General features: G+C 44.8%; 1 protein-coding gene and 1 long non-coding RNA gene across 5 annotated transcripts in view; one reads left to right on the forward strand and one right to left on the reverse strand.

Moving 5' to 3' along the window:
• LOC123501047 overlaps nucleotides 1-434 on the forward strand; it is a 5,131-nt gene extending 4,697 nt beyond the window's left edge. Inside the window, exon 3 of the long non-coding RNA XR_006673542.1 lies at nucleotides 182-434. This is a non-coding gene — a long non-coding RNA (uncharacterized LOC123501047). The remainder of the gene's footprint in view (nucleotides 1-181) is intronic.
• The window catches only part of LOC123501045, a 45,782-nt gene that overhangs the window by 3,852 nt on the left and 23,856 nt on the right, over nucleotides 1-18,074 (reverse strand). For 3 of the 4 annotated variants that reach the window (XM_045249618.1, XM_045249619.1, XM_045249620.1), the window contains exons 5-10: nucleotides 8,969-9,148; nucleotides 8,232-8,330; nucleotides 7,890-8,050; nucleotides 7,237-7,353; nucleotides 6,885-7,000; nucleotides 1-6,702 (exon numbers count right to left, since the gene is read on the reverse strand). The exon at nucleotides 1-6,702 is cut by the window's left edge and continues 3,852 nt beyond it. In XM_045249618.1, coding sequence (XP_045105553.1) covers nucleotides 3,329-6,702; nucleotides 6,885-7,000; nucleotides 7,237-7,353; nucleotides 7,890-8,050; nucleotides 8,232-8,330; nucleotides 8,969-9,148 — 4,047 coding nt within the window. In that variant the 3' untranslated portion in view covers nucleotides 1-3,328. Of the gene's footprint in view, nucleotides 6,703-6,884; nucleotides 7,001-7,236; nucleotides 7,354-7,889; nucleotides 8,051-8,231; nucleotides 8,331-8,968; nucleotides 9,149-9,786; nucleotides 9,988-18,074 lie in introns of those variants that run through there. The other variant, XM_045249621.1, reaches the window with a different exon arrangement.

Here is an 18,074-nt window from a genome sequence, read left to right on the forward strand (position 1 = left end):
AAATGACTCTGCAGGAACTGCATAGGGAATTATACATACACAATGTACATGATGCAGTAGTACACAGACAGGAAGGCAATAGGAATCATGGTACGTCAGAGAATAAATAAACAAAATGAGCTTGTCAGTGGTTCCCCGCACTGCTGTCACTACCACACTGACTCGGTCTTGTCTCTTTCAGAACCAGCAGGAGTGTGTTCACCCTGCGGCAACACAAACACACTCAGGGAGGGACACAACGCCTCAGTGCTAGTCACTCCCACCACAGTGTCATAGATGCTTGTGTGTCTGTTTGTCATTAAGTTTGTAAACTCCGAGATATCAGACTAACACTGAAGGTCATTGGTGTCCACCAGGCATCCTGAGTCTGGGTGGCACCACAGCAAGGAGAACCACTCACAAAAATTCAAATATAAATAAGTTCTCACATGAAAGATTTGGTCTTCTTGGTGATTCTACCAACAAATATTGACAACAATGCACGACCAGAATTGGAAAATTAGCAGATGCAAAATTTAGTTCTGGTTTAAGGCACAAAAACCATCATCTGCAATAGTGAACCAAGTGCAGAGTTGATCTGTTGGAGAGAACACCTGTATCAGCCACCCACTGAGGCACACCACCACACCACTCATCAGCCAGAGCGCACCAGGCCACAGTGGGGCATCACCTACCACTTCTGGTGGCCTTGGTGTCGTCACAAACTTGAGCCATGGGACAAGACTTAACATCCCATAATTAAAAATAATTCATGTTTGTTTATTAGTTGTGTGTGGTGATGTGCCTCTCAGCAGTGCCTGAGCCAACACTCCAGGTGGTGTGTGTGTGTGTGACTGACTCACTGCTTTGAGCACAGCAGTGATGCCATAACAATGCCAGTCACTACCAGTGCTCTCCCCTCCTACCCCTTAATAACTTGGTGTCTCCCCTCATCCTCATCCCCTGGCCACCACACCCATTGCCCCTACCCCACCCCCCTCCCCATTTCCTTTGAGCCAAGCTGGGCATGTCACACTGATGGAAGGAAGCCAACACCACCAATAAATAACTCGGCAAAACACACACTTGTAAAGAGTAATTTGTATTCAAGTAACTTTGTTCTAAGGGTTGTTTTAAAATAACTATATATGTACAGCCATAGCTGGGCACGACAAAAAAATTGATCACGATAACCGATAAATCGCTAACAATAACCTTATCGGCAATGAATTGTCACAATAACGCCCACCTATGTACAGCCACACTACATCCCAACATCTCAAGTTGTGGTGTGATATAATAAGGCAGAAATAAGTGAATACAAACACAAAAATCACCTCATTAACTTTGCCCAATACTTGCCACAGCTTTGAAGGTTGAGCCAGTAACTCAACACAGTGCAAAATGTGGCACCCTCACACCAGGCAAGGCTAAACCCTGACCTTGGCTTCCTGGCTGCTGGCTGTGGTCTGCTGGGCTGGGGCTTATGTTGTGTTCTGTGGATGCACAGCTTCCCTTCACTACAATACATACTGAGTGGTCACCAAGGCAGAGAGCATTATCACCTTCATAACATTATGGTAGAGGTAGTACAGGTCTGGTGTTCCCATACACTGCACCACATCACCCGCACAATCTCACCATCTGTTGTTACATTAATACTCTCACTAAATGTACGCATGATTATATTAATGACAAACTAAATATATTGACACTAGAAAACTAGTAAAGATCTATTGAGCAAAATTAATAACTGATATGAACACCTAAAACAACATTGTTTTAAAAAACCACATACCGCTTATTTCAGCAGATGAGATGAACCCGAAATTTCAGTGTGAATTTAATGGTTTTAGGTGATGTAAGTGGTAAAAAATGACACTGACATTACCAAACCATCTGTGATGTAAGTGGTATAAAATGACACTAACACTACCAAACCATCTGTGGTCAGTGAGCACCAGACAACAGAGATGGTGATGTACTGCATAAAAAATTTTGAATGTATTGCCAGTAATAAGATATAATCTTCAAGTACAAAACTACACTGTCATGAAAAGGATGGATGGACAAAGATAAAATCTAGAGCTGCACTACAATCAGAACCCTCAACCAACCCATGCTTTGCACCACCTGTGTGTGTCATGCTGCAGGCTGTTATCTTCTATATAATGTTTCTTTTGATTAGAGCACTGACATTCTTCCAGTTTGCTTCTCTTTGCTGCTTGTTTTGGAGCTCTATGTCTTCAAGACCTTTATAAATACAGCTCCTTTTTCACTTGGGGGGGAGGAACTGGGAAAAATGTTACTGCCTTGTGCTTTGTCCACTCGTATACAATGCCAGCAGTTTCCGATTTTACTTTCTAACTTTACAAAAGTTGTAATCTAAGGTTGTTGTTTGTATACAATGGTATTTTGCACAAAATTTCAAGATCACTGTTTTTAAAACATAACTGGTGTATAGGATTATTATTATTTTTTTTTTTTACTTTTGCGTTGTCTTATATGCCAAAATACATGGTAATATTTTTTGGTCAAGACAACAAAGAAACTGATAACAACTGAGTGGTGGTACACCACTATCCCACACACACCTACAAGAATTAAGCTGTTACTTTAGAAAAAAGTAAATTTCTCCAAGAGACTTTTAAAAAAAGCGTTGATACCTTGAAATGTATGAGACAGTAGAATTAGTTAAGGTGTGTGCATGTGGTGATGGGAGGAAATAGGTAGTGTGGTGGTGTGCCTCCAGCCTGGTCACTGCTGGTGTGGTGTTTCCTCTCTGCCTGGACTACACTGACCCTCCTGTATCCTGTCTGTGCTGGAATCCTTCACTCAACAAAGATGCTTTCAGAGTGGCAAGGAAATGATGCACTCGTTCATGAGATCAAATAAAATTAACTAATGCTGATAATGCAAGACAAGTGTGTTGATAGCTTCATGAGATAGTGAATGGCAGAATGAAGTCAAATGAATGCTGATTAATGTTGAGATGTGGTGCAGAAAACTATTATGAGTTATGGGTCAAGATGATGCTTGTCCCCTCCTACCAAATGTCGCCCAGTCTCACTTGACACATGCTCCACCAGGATCCCGACCCTCAGCCAGTCCCAGCAAGCCAGTCCACCAGAATATCATTGCTAAATATCACACACATGCTCCTCACCAACACTAGGCTTGATCTCGGCCGTCCCTGAGCAGCACGGCCAAGTGGCAGCCATGTGCAGTGTGGTTCCTCGCGGCCACGGACAGTGGCAGAGAAGACATCCCGGCTAAACCAAAGAACTAAACCAAACTGAAAGACGGTGAAGATCCTGCCGAGTGTAGACAAGTCCCCCTTCCTGCAGACTTAGTGAATATTTGGTAACTCATAGTTCAGCACACACATGGCCACTTCTGACCTCAGCAGGTGGCGGTGGCTGTCCCGGGGGGTGAAGGTCTCCACCACAGGCTGAGTGTTCACCTGGGACCGCGTGCTGCACCTACTGCTGCCCCACACCTCCAGGTCATCGGCAACAATGTGTCCCAGCTTGGCTTGAGGGTGCATGCTCCTACACCTGCCCCTCTCCCTATCTCGGTCACATTTGTCCTTGCCAGACTGGCGGTCCTGCAGCTCCTTGCACTCATCCTTCAGCAGCCTGGCCACCTCCCGGCTCACTTTGGTGGACTGCGGTGGCTCCCTGGCCCTGCCGCCAGCTGACCTGGCTGGCTGGGGACGGCTGAAGGATGTGGAAGGGGAGGGCGCCTCGTCCTCGTCTGAGCTGGTGCTGAGGTACTTTACCTCCTCATGTCCCAAGAAGTCCGAGGGATGGAAGCCTGTGCCGCGGATCTCCTTGTACTCATCTCGGCCCAGGTTGATCAGCTCCCGGTGCAGTTTGGCTCTCTTCCTCTGGTTTGTACTCTGAGGCTTGGCTGATACGCTGAGGTACAGTGGGGGCTGCTGGTCCAGGCTGTGGGGCCGGACAGGGTGCTTGCTGGCTGGGGAGGTCCTGATGGAATTGAGGAGTGTGAGGTGGGGTCGGCTGTGGGTGGTCAGGGGAGCGTCAGAGCTGGCTGGGTAGTGTTGCAGCTGGTCTGGCAGGGGGCACTGGGCCAGTTGGGCACCACACTCCTCAGCAGTCTTCCCTGTCAGCTCTGGCCGCACTGCTGTTGGGCTGGAGGAGAGCACGTCCTTGGTGAGGCGAGGCGGGGGGGTGGTGGTGGTTTTGATGCTGCACACCGAGGTAGTGGTGTTATCTGCATCCCACAGTGTGCCGGGTGTGACTTTCTCCCCTACTGCTGCCTTCCCTGTTGGCACACCAACGGGGTGCCCCATTCCCCTGGTGAAGCTGTTCATTCTTCTCGTGGCCGACACACTATCACGGGATAAGTTTCTTTTTTTGGCCTCTACCTCTGTGGGAGTCAGTATGCTATTCACTACACCTGCAGTACTAGTACACTGTGTATATTGCAAGTTGTTATTCACACTGTTGCCCCGCGCACCACTACAACTATTCACCAACACCTCACTATTTCTGACACTAAGTTCACTGAATACTGTACTTTTCCCAGTAACATTACCACTGGCAAACTTAGTTTCACTCTTGTCTACTGGCGAGGGCAGACTAGCCGCCCCAACCTTCCACTGCCTGGGAGCCTCGGCTGCCACGCCCCAGCCACTCTCATCCCGCGAGGCCAGGCCAGGACGCTCCCTGCTGGCCGGCTGCTTGGTGTCGGTCTGGATGTAGGAGGCAGAGTTACCGTTCTCATCCATGGTGAGGAAAGCGGGACACTTGAGGCTGACTGGGCCCCAGCCCATTGCCTCTCTGTGGCCTCCTCTCCCCTCCTCCTTCTTGGCCCTACTGCTGTTCTTGTTTGGTGGGCAGTTCTCACCCAAGCGGGGGCCAAGGTTCTTCCTGGCAGGCTGTGTCCCTGGCAGAATGTGACCCACTGTCCTGCGGGTGAGTCTGATGCCCTGGGGGTCCAGGTGGCTCAGCTCCCGCAGGCCGCTGCGCCGCAGCTCCCGACACTCATCCCTCAGCAGCCTCTGTACCTCGAAGCTTACCTTGGCAGAGGCCGGCCTGGCCCGTGCCCGTCGACGATTGCCCCGTCCCAATCTTGGAGATCCTGCAAAGGTTCCCGTGGACACCCGCAAGGCCTTGCTGTCCTTACTCATAAAGGATCTGAAGAACTCTACACCTTTGTTCACCAGGCTGTTTAGGAATCTGATCCTGGGCTTTCCCTCTTTCCACGAGCTACCCTGGGCGTCCTCGGAGCCCCGACGCTGCACACACCCTGACTGGCTGGAAGGGAGACCTTGGTCCACTTGGAGAGAGCTGAAAGTGTCTGAGGTGAGGTTAGTCTGGTTGATGGTGGGGTAAGGGAGGGAAGACGTGGATACCTCTCCGCTCCTACAGTGCTCCTTGTGAGGCGGGTCACAGTGTTCACTGGTGGAGGTGGTGGGGCTGAGACTATGGTTCACCTTCGACACCACCATGCCCTGGCTGCACAGGTCCAGGATAATGGTCTTGTCTCCATGTGGTGCCACGTCCTCTTCAATCTTTCTCTTGCGCATGTTTTCTATAGGCCGGTGTGCCTCGGGACTGGGGTTAGGACTGGGGCCAAGGTCAGGGCAGGGGTGTGGGATGGTGGGGCTGGGCGGGACGTTTGGAGGCTGGCCATTGGTCGCCAAGTCTCCTACGCGTCCAGCTCCACAGTGAGACTTTTGTTGAGACGACCAATGGCTATTCCCATTTTTTGACAAAGAATATTCTGACGACTCTGAGGGCACCTTGGCCCCAGTATGAGGGTAGCAGGCGAGCCCATCCAGCTGCTGCGGGGCGTTGGCTGCCTCACTGCGGCTGCACCCCACCCGGCCGTAGTCATCCTCATCGCTGGACAGGTCAATGACCTCGATGGAAGAGCTGGGATGGGTGTGGGGCAGGCTGTTGCCCTCACCAACTCCTACGCGGGGCACCCTCTCCCAGTCTGGGGGCTGCGGAGGCACTGGGTGCAGGTGCTGGTTGGCAGGGAATGCCATGGGTGGCCTGGCCTGCTGCCTGCTGACCTGAGGCACTGCAGGACTGGAGCTCAGGTGGGGAAATTTCTTCCTGGAAAGGGGCTTCATGAAGTCTGCCTCCAGCTGGCTACGGGTGGGCTGTGCCGGGCCGCCGATGGGGGAGATGGACACGTCTGGCGTGAGGGGGAAGTGCAGCCGCCCCAGACCATCCTCCACTGGCACATTCTGCGGCGCCTTGAAGTGACTGTTGTTGGCAGCGAGAGGCAGCAGTGGCCGGGAGGACAGTGGAGATGGCTGTATGGTGAGGCCAGGGGGCAGCTGGTGTTGGTGCTGCATGGTGCCAGGCACCATGGAGAGCAGGTTGAGTGAGCTGTGGTGGCCCACGGTGAGGCCCACCATGTTTCCTGTTCCCAGCTGTGAGGCATAATGGGGAGCCAGGGTGCTGCTCTGCTCTGGCAGTCCTGTCACCCACTGCAGCTCCATGGTGCTGTGCCCCAGGGAGCTCCCCCCAGGACTCACCCAGTAGGTAAGTGGAGGGTCTAGTGGTCGAGCCAGGGGCTGGCCCACCACCAGGTGCTGCTGCTCATCGGTGAGGTCAATGCACGGCGCAGAGTTGGGTGTGCCGAGCCGCAGCAGGCGGTCCACCATCCTCTTGGGCATCCGCTTCACCCGCACCTCAAGTGGCCGACACAGCCTCAGCAGGCGCCGGCTCTCCTTAGTGAGTCCTGCACCACACAAACACACACATTACCAACCCACTCACTACAACACACTGCACTAGGCAATGCTCAACATTAACATACATACATACACACACACACACACACACACACACACATTACCAACCCACTCACTACAACACACTGCACTAGGCAATGCTCAACATTACACACACACACACACACACCTGTTCTTAGGGTAATCATCCGCTCCCTGCGCTGTGCCCGGTTGAAGCAGTAGAGATGGACCCACGGCTGCTGCTCCTTCCGACTCCGCCACACCACAATCCACCGACTGGTACATCTGTAGGAGGAGCTAACCACATTACCACACACCCAACAAGTCAACACAGCAATACAAACCAAGAACATATTCCACTACTGTCATCAAAAGAAAAAACTGAAGACTACAATAACAATCATCAGAACCCATCAAACTTTTACCAGGAAAGACAAACAGTGAGACAAGCCCATGATAGCATCCACATTGGCACACCATCACACCACCACTCACCCACACATCACTCAAGCTTCACGAACCTTTCCCTGTAGTTGATGTCAGCATTGGGTGTGGCATGAAGGTGCCTCTCGTACCTCATGACGGCATGCTGGCTGGCCTGATATTTACTGCGGAACTTTGAGTGTGCAAAGAGGTACCTGTGAGGAGAGAGAGATGATAGAGTAGGTTTGGTTGGCTTTGCTCTCTCACCTCTACTATTTTCAAGGACCACAGAAATGATTAGCAAAGTTTTTCATTTTCTACAGTTATTAGTGTAGAAATCTTGTCAATCTTCCTCTAGAACCATAAAAACACCTTAAAAAAATTAAACCTAAATAAAGCCTTTTGAAATAGTCAGGTGAAGTGCAGAAATGTTTAAGAATATGAGTTCAAGACATACTGGGATGATATTTCACTTGGGAAAGAATTCACTGGAGTTGTCTGGGTGTCAATAAAGAAGTTTTGAATATGACAAAAGACAAACAGAATGGTGTGATATTTGAGTTATAGGGTGTCAAAAGTGTCAATAATGAAGTTTTGAGTTTGACCGTGAAGAAACAAATAAAAAGTCATAATGGGGTGATATCTGAATGGGGGATTAATCTATGGGAGTTATAATGTCAAAAGTGTCAATAATGAAGACGAGTACGACTAGGCTATCTGTGAGGAATGGTGGGGGAAGAGGGAAACACACCGTCCAAGTGGGGAGGAGAGGGCAATGGTGTCGTAGCGTGGGTAGATGGGTCCTGGCAGCTTGGCGGGGGGGCTGCTCACACTCTTCTTCCGAGGGGACATGTGTGGCTCCAGGCCAGTGTGCTGTGCTGGCCGCAGGTTGAAGTACGAGAGGAATGGAACCTGTTGGGAGGACAAGAGATGGTGGAAAGTGTAAGGAGAGATTGATGTGTCTAATTGTATTGGTTTGTTGTTTTCATGTGTTGCTGCCATTTTTTTTAAATTTAATTTATTTATTTATTTTTTATGCTGTTATTGAATTTGTAGTACAATTTCTTGTTTTGATAATAGTGTTGTGTATTACCTGTCCTGTTGGCTCTGGCTCCTCATCTGGCACCTCAGGTTCTGGGGAGGGCGTGGGTGGGCTGGATGGCACTTCACCACAGCAGTGCCTCTCGTGAGCCTGGGGTGGGAAGGAAGGTGGCACATGAGGAGACAGTGGTAGGGAACAGGAATAAGTAAACAGGGAAATAGGAAGCAATGAGACCTGACTTAACCTGACCTGACCTAACCTAACTCATGTACAGAATGCAGATGACAAACAAAAGGAATAAATGTGAGTAAAGACATGGCAAAACAAAAACATTAATGAACAAAAGTAAGAGAAACAACATGAAGACACAGATTAACCCATTCACTGCAACACCACCAGAAGCAGTGTTAAGTCTTTATTACTATCAGGAAAGTTAGCAATGAAAATAAACACACTGCAATTTCTTCCCAGTTTAACCCCTTAAGGACTGAAACACATTTTTACATTGATATTTGTGTACAATTAGACCATTTTATTGGCATTAGGAAGGGTCTATGGAGGTCACTGTCTCACTATTCTAATCCCCTATACAAGTTTCTGAAGCTGCATAAAATCACCAAATAGTAAGCAGAAAGAATATGGAAATGTATCATGGTGCTGAAGGGGTCAAGGACTCAATGTGGCTGTAGAATGCATAAAGATACAACAAAGAGACTGGCAACTGGGGAAAAAAATGTATTAGACAGAAAACTAAACAATAACTAACTTACAAAGATAAACCAACTCACCTTTACTTCTTTCAGGGAGTAAAATTCATTCTCACACTTGTCACAGAGGTAAATATCTGGCTGTATAATGGCAGCAGAGGAACCCCCACCACCACCGCCGCCACTGCCTGACGTTGGGGAGAGCAGCAGCTTCTTGGTGGCATCCTTTCCCTTCCTGCTGTTATGAAACTTGTCATAGTCCTGCAGGGAGAGAAAGAGAGAGATGAGACTAATGGATGGCTGGGTGACTTGGGAACACATGGGCAAGGAGGAAGGAAGAGTGTGATAAGGAAGAAAAGAGAATGGAGAATGAGATGAAAAGGAGAGGAAGGTTTGAGAAGAATGGTTCAAATAAGGAAGAGAAAGAAATAAAGAAGATTGAAAATAAAGGAAGAAAAGATGGATTGGTGGGCTAATTGATACAAATTTATAAGGAAAAGAAGGAAATAAGGGAGAATGAGATGAAAGGAAGAAAAAGATGGACTAGTTAAGAGGAAGGATACACCTTTATAAACAAAACAAGGAAATGAAGGAGCATCCGAAGAAAACATGAATCAATGAACCAGTTAAGAAGAGGAAGAATTCAAATAAAGAAATGGAAAAAAAAGAAAGAAAAGATAAACTAAAATGAACAAAATCAAAAGAAAGAAATATCATGGCAGAGAGAGAGAGAGAGAGAGAGATGCTTTTAACTTTGTGTGAAAAAAATGAAAGGAGAAACAAATAGAAGAAAAACAACATAACAAAACTGAAAAAAAAGAAAAATAAGGAAAAGTATGACTCACAATGAAGGAAAGATAGGAAAAAATAAACACACACACACACACACACACACCTACGCAATACTCCAGCGGTGGTGGTGTTGTAGGTGGAGACAGCGAGGAAGTGGATGAAGTGGAGGGCAAGAAGTGGGAACCAAGCAATCCCAACAAATACATCTTCGTTTTGTTCCACATTCAAAAACTGTAGTAGCAGTAATATTAGTAGTAGTAGTAGTGGTGGTGGTGGTTCAGCCCCCTCCCCCCACCATGCATCCAATACTCGGCCCTCCCACACCATCCCACACCCAAAAATAAGTAAATAATAAATAAAAAATAAAAACAGTTACGAAAAATGTACCAACAACAATAATTACGTATCTATATACCAAGCACGCAGACACACACACACACACACACACACACACACACACACACACACACACACACACACACACACAGGAAGTGAAACAGACCAGAAAAATTGGAATAAAAAAATGAAGAAAAAAGAAAATACTATACGTTTATGTACAAAGGAAAACAATAACGATACACACACACACACACACACACACTAGCTCAGTGGTTAGAGCGCTGGCTTCACAAGCCAGAGGACCGGGGTTCGATTCCCCGGTCGGGTGGAGATATTTGGGTGTGTCTCCTTTGACGTGTAGGTGGTGTTCACCTACCAGTGAGTAGGTACGGGATGTAAATGGAGGAGTTGTGACCTTGTTGTCCCGGTGTGTGGTGTGTGCCTGGTCTCAGACCTATCCGAAGATCGGAAATAATGAGCTCTGAGCTCGCTCCGTAGGGTAACGTCTGGCTGTCTCGTCAGAGACTGCAGCAGATCAAACAAACAAACACACACACAACAATTTCCAGAAACGTAAAAATAAAAGAAAAGATAATAAATGATAATAATAATAATAATAGAGGGAAAAATGGAGATGATAAGTAGAAGAGGAGAGAAAAGGTCAATAAACAAAGGCACAAACAAACAGCAACAGATCTTTTGGCCCACGATAAGACAATATCTCATGAGAAGTTCAAGCCAAGATACTTTTGGAGAGAGAGAGAGAGAGAGAGAGAGAGAGAGAGAGAGAGAGAGAGAGAGAGAGAGAGAGAGAGAGAGAGTCTTGATACTCGCTTACCTTGGAGGAGGAGGAGGAGGAGGAGGAGGAAAACTATGAACCCGTAATCTCTCTCCCGTGTGTGTGTGTGTTCACTGTTTGATCTGCTGCAGTCTTTGACGAGACAGCCAGACGTTACCCTACAGAACGAGCTCAGAGCTCATTATTTCCGATCTTCGGATAGGCCTGAGACCAGGCACACAACACACACCGGGACAACAAGGTCACAGCTCCTCGATTTACATCCCGTACCTACTCACTGCTAGGTGAACAGGGGCTACACGTGAAAGGAGACACACCCAAATATCTCCACTCGGCCGGGGAATCGAACCCCGGTCCTCTGGCTTGTGAAGCCACCGCTCTAACCACTGAGCTACCGGGCCGTGTGTGTGTGTGTGTGTGTGTGTGTGTGTGTGTGTGTGTGTGTGTGTGTGTGTGTGTGTACTTTCTAATCACTAAAGCCATGTACATATGATAATTCTCTCTCTCTCTCTCTCTCAACCAGTGAGAGAGAGAGAGAGAGAGAGAGAGAGAGAGAGAGAGAGAGAGAGAGAGAGAGAGAGAGAGAGAGAGAGAGAGTCTAATTATCTAGATGTAAATATTATTCACACACAAACACACACACTCACTCACTCACACTCACACACACACACACAAACCTTACTTGATAATCAAAAAGCAACAGCAACGAAGAAGAAGAAGAAAAGCATAACAATAATATGGTTAAGGATATTATAAGGAGGAGGAGGAGGAGGAGGAGGAGGAGGAGGAGGAGGAGGAGGAAGAGAAAGAGAAAGAGGAAGAGGAAGAGGAAGAGGAAGAGGAGGAGGAGGATGACAGAAGAGAGAGAGAGAGAGAGAGATTCCATTACACCTGACTCTGGCGCCAAAATGTTTCACCTGTCTCTCTCTCTCTCTCTCTCTCTCTCTCATCACCACCATAACTATTATATCTTTCACCACCACCACCATCACCATCACCACCACCACTATCACACCACCACTATTATTACCACCACCACCACCACCACGATCACACACCACCAACACCACCACACATCACCACCCGTCCTAGTTACGCAACACCACACTGCACCACCACACTTGCATAATAACACCACTACTACCACTACCGACACCACCACCACCACAGCCCGTCAACCTCTCCGTGTAGGTCTTTAGCCCTGAAACACCCCCCACTAGCCCCACCACACCCCTGTCCACCCGCCCCAGTCCCTCAGCCAAGCCCCGCCTCTCGTTCCCCTTCCCCAGTGAGGCGCATTCGACCACTCCCTACGCTAACACGATTACTGACTTTTCATCCTCTATACGCCACTATTGTCTGTTAGAGGGCGTCAGTTTGCGCGTTTGAGTGCATTTAAATAATTTCTATATCAACTATTCCCATGGCAGTTTAAATTATACGATAGTGGTGTTTAATAATACTTCTTGCTTAACTTGTCTTCGCTACCATTTGAGTTAGTTGAGTTTTTGTGTTAGATTTAATGTTTGTAAATTTATAACTCTTTATGACTTTTCATTCTCGTGGTCACTCAAATTCTTCTTCTTCTGCCTCAATACAAGGATTATTTAATGGTATTCAAAATTTTACGTTCCAAGATCTTTCAAACTACCTTTCTTCCCCATCACAAGAATAAAATCAATCAATCAATAATAATAATAATAATAATAATAATAATAATAAGATAAATAAATAATGAAAATCCTAATGTCAATAAAATGAATCGAGTGGAGCGGTTTCAAGGCACTTATCAGCTCAATTCAGCACGATCCTTTTGACCTTTCTCTTGTGGCTGGCTATCTCAATGCGCCCTCTCTCTTCGCTCGTACTTATCTATTTCATTTTTTAATTTCATTTATCGATTTATCTATTATATTTTTGTGTGTGTTCCTTGATAGTCACCGCCACTCTTGCATAGCAAATAACATAACAACTCAACAATTTCAAGGTTTTCTAAGATTCCTCTCAAGTTCTCCACAACCAATAAGTAAATAAATGAATAAATAAACCTCGTAAACAAATAACTTTCAACAATTTCAAGGTTTTACTAAGAATGCTCAATACTTCCTCACAACTAATGAACAAATAAACTATACAAATAAATGAACAAAATCTAAAAAGGGAATTTCCTCGTCTTTCCACTCCCCTTCATTACTTCTCTTCACCACGAGACAACAACTAATCCTCAATATTTATTCGACAAGGATTCACCATTTCTAATCCTCAAATCCACATGAAAGGTACAAATAAACATGATATCCACTATTCCACTGTTCTCTCCCTAACACACCTCTCCCATCCCAAAGATATCCCACTGTTCTCATCCTAACACATTAACCCCTTCAGTACTGAGACACCCTTTTACCTTGAGTTTTGTGTACTAGACGATTTTATTGACATTAGCAAGGGTCTATGGAGGTCAGAAGATTAATGGCCACAGTCTTCACTATTGTAATCCATTCAGTATTGAGATACCTTTTTACCTTGAGATTTGTGTACGAGTAAACTATTTTATTGACATTAGGAAAGGTCTATGGAGGTCAGAAGATTAATGGCCACTGTCTTCACTATTTTAATCCCCCACATAAGTTTCTGAAGCTGTGTAAAATCATCAAACAGTAAGCAGAACGAATATGGAGACGCGTCATAGTACTGAAGGGGTTAACAGCACTATTAAACGAAGATATCCCACTATTTTCATCCCAACACGCCCTCACACCACAAATCCTTCTCTCAAAACTCTCAAATTTGCCATACTCACGACGATGCGCTATTCTGACCGCAAAATCTAAAATCTCTCTCAAAACACTTATTGTATCTATTCACGAAGGTATCCCAGTTGTTCTAATCCCATAATCCCCAATCTCTTTGAAAACTCGTCCTATTGCACTTATTACACAAAAGAATCCCTTTGTTCTAATGGTTAGTGTCACAAGAAAAACATATATATTGCATTAATTATTATTTGTTCTCATCCAAACCTGATAATCTCTTTCGAAAACCCTTAACATGCACTTACTGGAGAGAAATGCCATTGTTAATCCCCCAAAACCGTAGTCTCTAAAGAATCGCCTAAACTGTGCTTATTTCCTGCTGTTCTAATTCAAAACTTTCTCTTCATCTCTACCTTACACAAAAATATTCTATTCTTCTAAATCCAAAATCTCGTGGTCTCTCTCTCTCTCTCTCTCTCTCTCTCTCTCAAATAAATAAATAAATAAATAAAATAAATATATAAATAAGAATAAAGAAAAACACTTTAATAGTACTTGATTCACTACGATATCCCTCTGTGCTAGTATGAACTTCCCAATCTGTCAAAAACCCTCAAATGCACCTGTTGAAGGAAACTACACCATTACAATCTTTAAAAAACCGTACTATAAAAAAAAAAAAAAAAAAAAAAGTGTCCTCATTTCATTAAGGTATTCCTGCTTTAAGACTACCATCCCAATCTCTCTCTCTCTCTCTCTCTCTCTCTCTCTCTCTCTCTCTCTCTCATGAACACTTCAAATGCATTTACAGAAGAAAATTTCTCTTTCTAGTCCCCAAAAGCTTCAACTGTACATATTTCACTGACATAACCAGCTGTTCTGATCCTAAATTTTCTCGTAATCTCTCACTCAAAAATCCTTAAACACTTATCCAGGAAATTATCTCAAGTCTTCAAAACCCCAAAATTCTTAGTCTCAAAAAACGGTAAGGTATGAAATGAAAGATAATTCTCTTTTAGATGGGATGTCTCCTTTAGCCTGTAAATTCCCATATGGTATAAAAAAAAATAAAAAAACTTAGTACTTATTCACTAATATATCACACTATTTTAATACGAGCATCCCAATCTCTGTCAAAACCCTTAAAAATACCCATCACAAGGTAACATCCCATTCTTCTAAGCCAAAAATCTTGTAGTCTCTGAAAAACACCAACTCTATTTATTTCACTTACATATTCCTGTTTTAATATGAACGTCCCAATCTCTTTCAAAATCCTTTAATAACAACCATAGACATGAAAATATCCCATTCTATTCCCCAAAATACCATAATGCAAATAAATAAATAAATAAATAAATAAATAAATAACACAAACTTTCCTTACTTCATTACGAAATCCCGCTGTTTTAATACGAACATCCCAATCTCTCTCTCAAAACCCTTGAAAATACCCAATACAAGAAAATATCCCATTCTTATAAACCCAAAATCTCATGGTCTCAAAAAAACAACCACTCAAACTGTGCTTATTTACTGAGATATCCTCTGTTTTAATATGAACATCCCAAGCTCTCCTAAAATACCCAACACAAGTAAAATATCCCACTCTCCTAAACCTAAATGCTCGTAATCTCAAAAAGACGTTCAAATACCCCGCTGTTTAAATCCAAAAACCCCCCAATCTCTCAAAAATCTTGAAAATGTACTTCTTCACAAGACATCCGGCTGTTGTACCCCCACACCCAGCCAGCCCCGTCCCCGCGTACCCCCAAGGTGGAGTGGTCGAATGCGCAGGGCGGGAGGGCGGGACAAAGAGCGGGGCTGGGTGGGTTCCTCTCTGAAATTACCGTTTTCTAACACCGGCGTCCCTTCAACTCGTTTTCTTTGCGGGATAACTTGTTTATTGTGTTACTATTGCTGCCGTTTTTGGTGGTAGTAGTAGTAGTAGTAGTAGTAGTAGTAGTAGTAGTAGTAGTAGTAGTAGTTGTTGTTGTTGTTGTTGTTGTTGTTGTTGTTGTTGTTGTTGTTGTGATTGTTATAACAGAGGAGGAAATGGGGAATAAGAGGAGGAAATGGGGGAATAGGAGGAGGAAGAGGAGGGACAGATGAAATAGAGTTGAAATGTCGAAGGGAGAGAAAGGATGAAATGTGGGATCGGAATGGGGAGGAGGAGGAGGAGGAGGAGGAGGAGGAGGAGGAGGAGGAGGAGGAGGAGGAGGAGGAGGAGGAGGAGGGTGGAGGATACCTATTCAAGGTTACGGTTACCATACGTAGGAGGAGGAGGAGGAGGAGGAGGAGGAGGAAACGGAACTCAAAAGTTACCAAAAAAACGAAAGGAAAGTTTGAGAGAGAGAGAGAGAGAGAGAGAGAGAGAGAGAGAGAGAGAGAGAGAGAGAGAGAGAGAGAGAGAGAGAATCCTCATTTCTCATCTAATCTCCTTTAAAATACAGAAAATAAATAAATAAGTAAACCAACTATTTACATTAATACAAACAATAAACAAACAAATACATAGTCATACAATAAGGCTCCCTTCCCCCATCCCCCCAGCGATGACCCTCCATTTTCTTCACGCCGTAGAGAGAAAACAGGACTCGAGCAGTACTAGTCTTAAGGAGGACTCTTGGAAACGCATTATTATTACTATTACCATCAAAGTACTACAGCTCATTCACAGCAGCAGCAGCAGCAGCAGCAGTAGTAGTAGTAGTAGTAGTAGTAGTAGTAGTAGTAGTAGTAGTAGTAGTAGTAGTAGTGGCATTAGTAGTAGTAGTAGCATTAGTAGTAGCAGCAGCAATAGTAGCAGCGTTATAGTGATAAGAATATCGGTTATCGGTTATCTGATAATGTTTTCCAGGTGTTATCGTTTATAGTTATCGGTGATACCTTGGGCTTCACACTGTTGTTTTGCTTTCTTGGACACGAGCATGGTGTTATTCAACTTGCAAAATCAAATGTACCTATCTAGTTGTTTGACCTGAAGCAGTGAACAGTACTTGTCATTACTGCACACACTACACAAACATACAATCTGAAAGTCTCCCACATTTTTCCAATCTTTTTTTCCCAGATGAAAGACTTAGATATGGATTTATCGATTAATTTCTTGCCAATAACAAAGACATTATGGAGTGTAATGAAATGTTGGAGTCCTTGATTTGTCCATTACGGGTTGCCAACTATCTAGACATCAGCTCATCGACAGGTACTGATTACCCATTGCCGCAGACATGGTTACTCTTATCGACTTATCGGTTACCCTCATATAGTTTCGTTATCGCGCCCGCATACACTAAATACAGTAATAGTAGTAGTAGTAGGAGTAGTAGTTAGTAGTTAGAAGTCAGTAGTCAGTAGTTAGAAGCAGTAGCAGTGTAGGATGGGTGGTAGGGAGACAAATTGATGCAGAGGAACTTGTGTTTTCTTACCACTCACTCTACACATTTGTCTACATCAGGGTTTCTCAACGTGGGCCATATGTCTTCCACCCCCAGGGGATCATGGAAAATTTTCAGCGGTCACAGAACAAAATTAGGGAAATGGGGAGCCACGTGGGGCCACAGGTGGTCACAGAAAGGTTATTTCTCTGCGTTCAAGCAATAGAAATCGCCTCGACATGGAGAATAGGTGATGCAGATCTTGCTCTGACGACGCTGGAGCCAAACAGTGAAAACCTGGCAGCCCTGCACCACTGGCAGGGATCGCGTTGAAAAGTTATTGCCGGCAGATTGTGGGTGTACATGCACTCCATATTGTTTTATTATATATTTTTAAATATTTTAATAACATTTTCAAAGTATGAAGTAGAAAAGTGTTAAAGACACTTGATTGTGTTTGGATTCATAATTGTTACATGCTGATTGGTGAATCATCAAACAAAATTTGCACACAAATTATGAAGTTGAAAAGCTTTAAACACAGACGTTGATTGCACTGGAAGTCCTTCTTGCTTTGTGTTTACTTGTGAGTTGTCTTATCAAATTTTCACCCAAACTGTGAAGTCCATTGAGTTACTAGTGGAGTGTGAATTTCAAGTCCATAGTTCCATCCTAACAACGACCATTACTGTGTTCACTTCCCAACGTGTAGTGAGTTTGGGGGGAGGGGGAACCACAACTCAGATTACCTTAGAGGCCAATGCCGAAAAAATGTGAAACCCTGGTCTAGATATACAGTAGTAGTAGTAGTAGTAGTAGTAGTAGTAGTAGTAGTAGTAGTAGTAGTAGTAGTATATTTTACATGACCGCCCCCCCTTCGACTCTCTCTCTCTCTCTCTCTCTCTCTCTCTCTCTCTCTCTCTCTCTCTCTCTCTCTCTCTCTCTCTCACGGACGGCGCCAAGTATACATACATAATTCATATATAACCTTTTGTACACTTATGCAGTTTCCACACACACACACACACACACACACACACACACACACACACACACACACACACGACGAATGACGAATATTAAAGAGAGAAAACTAATAAGGTGACACAAATATTACAAACACG

The sequence above is a fragment of the Portunus trituberculatus genome, chromosome 8 (assembly GCF_017591435.1).
Source record: "Portunus trituberculatus isolate SZX2019 chromosome 8, ASM1759143v1, whole genome shotgun sequence".
Lineage (NCBI taxonomy): Eukaryota > Metazoa > Arthropoda > Malacostraca > Decapoda > Portunidae > Portunus > Portunus trituberculatus.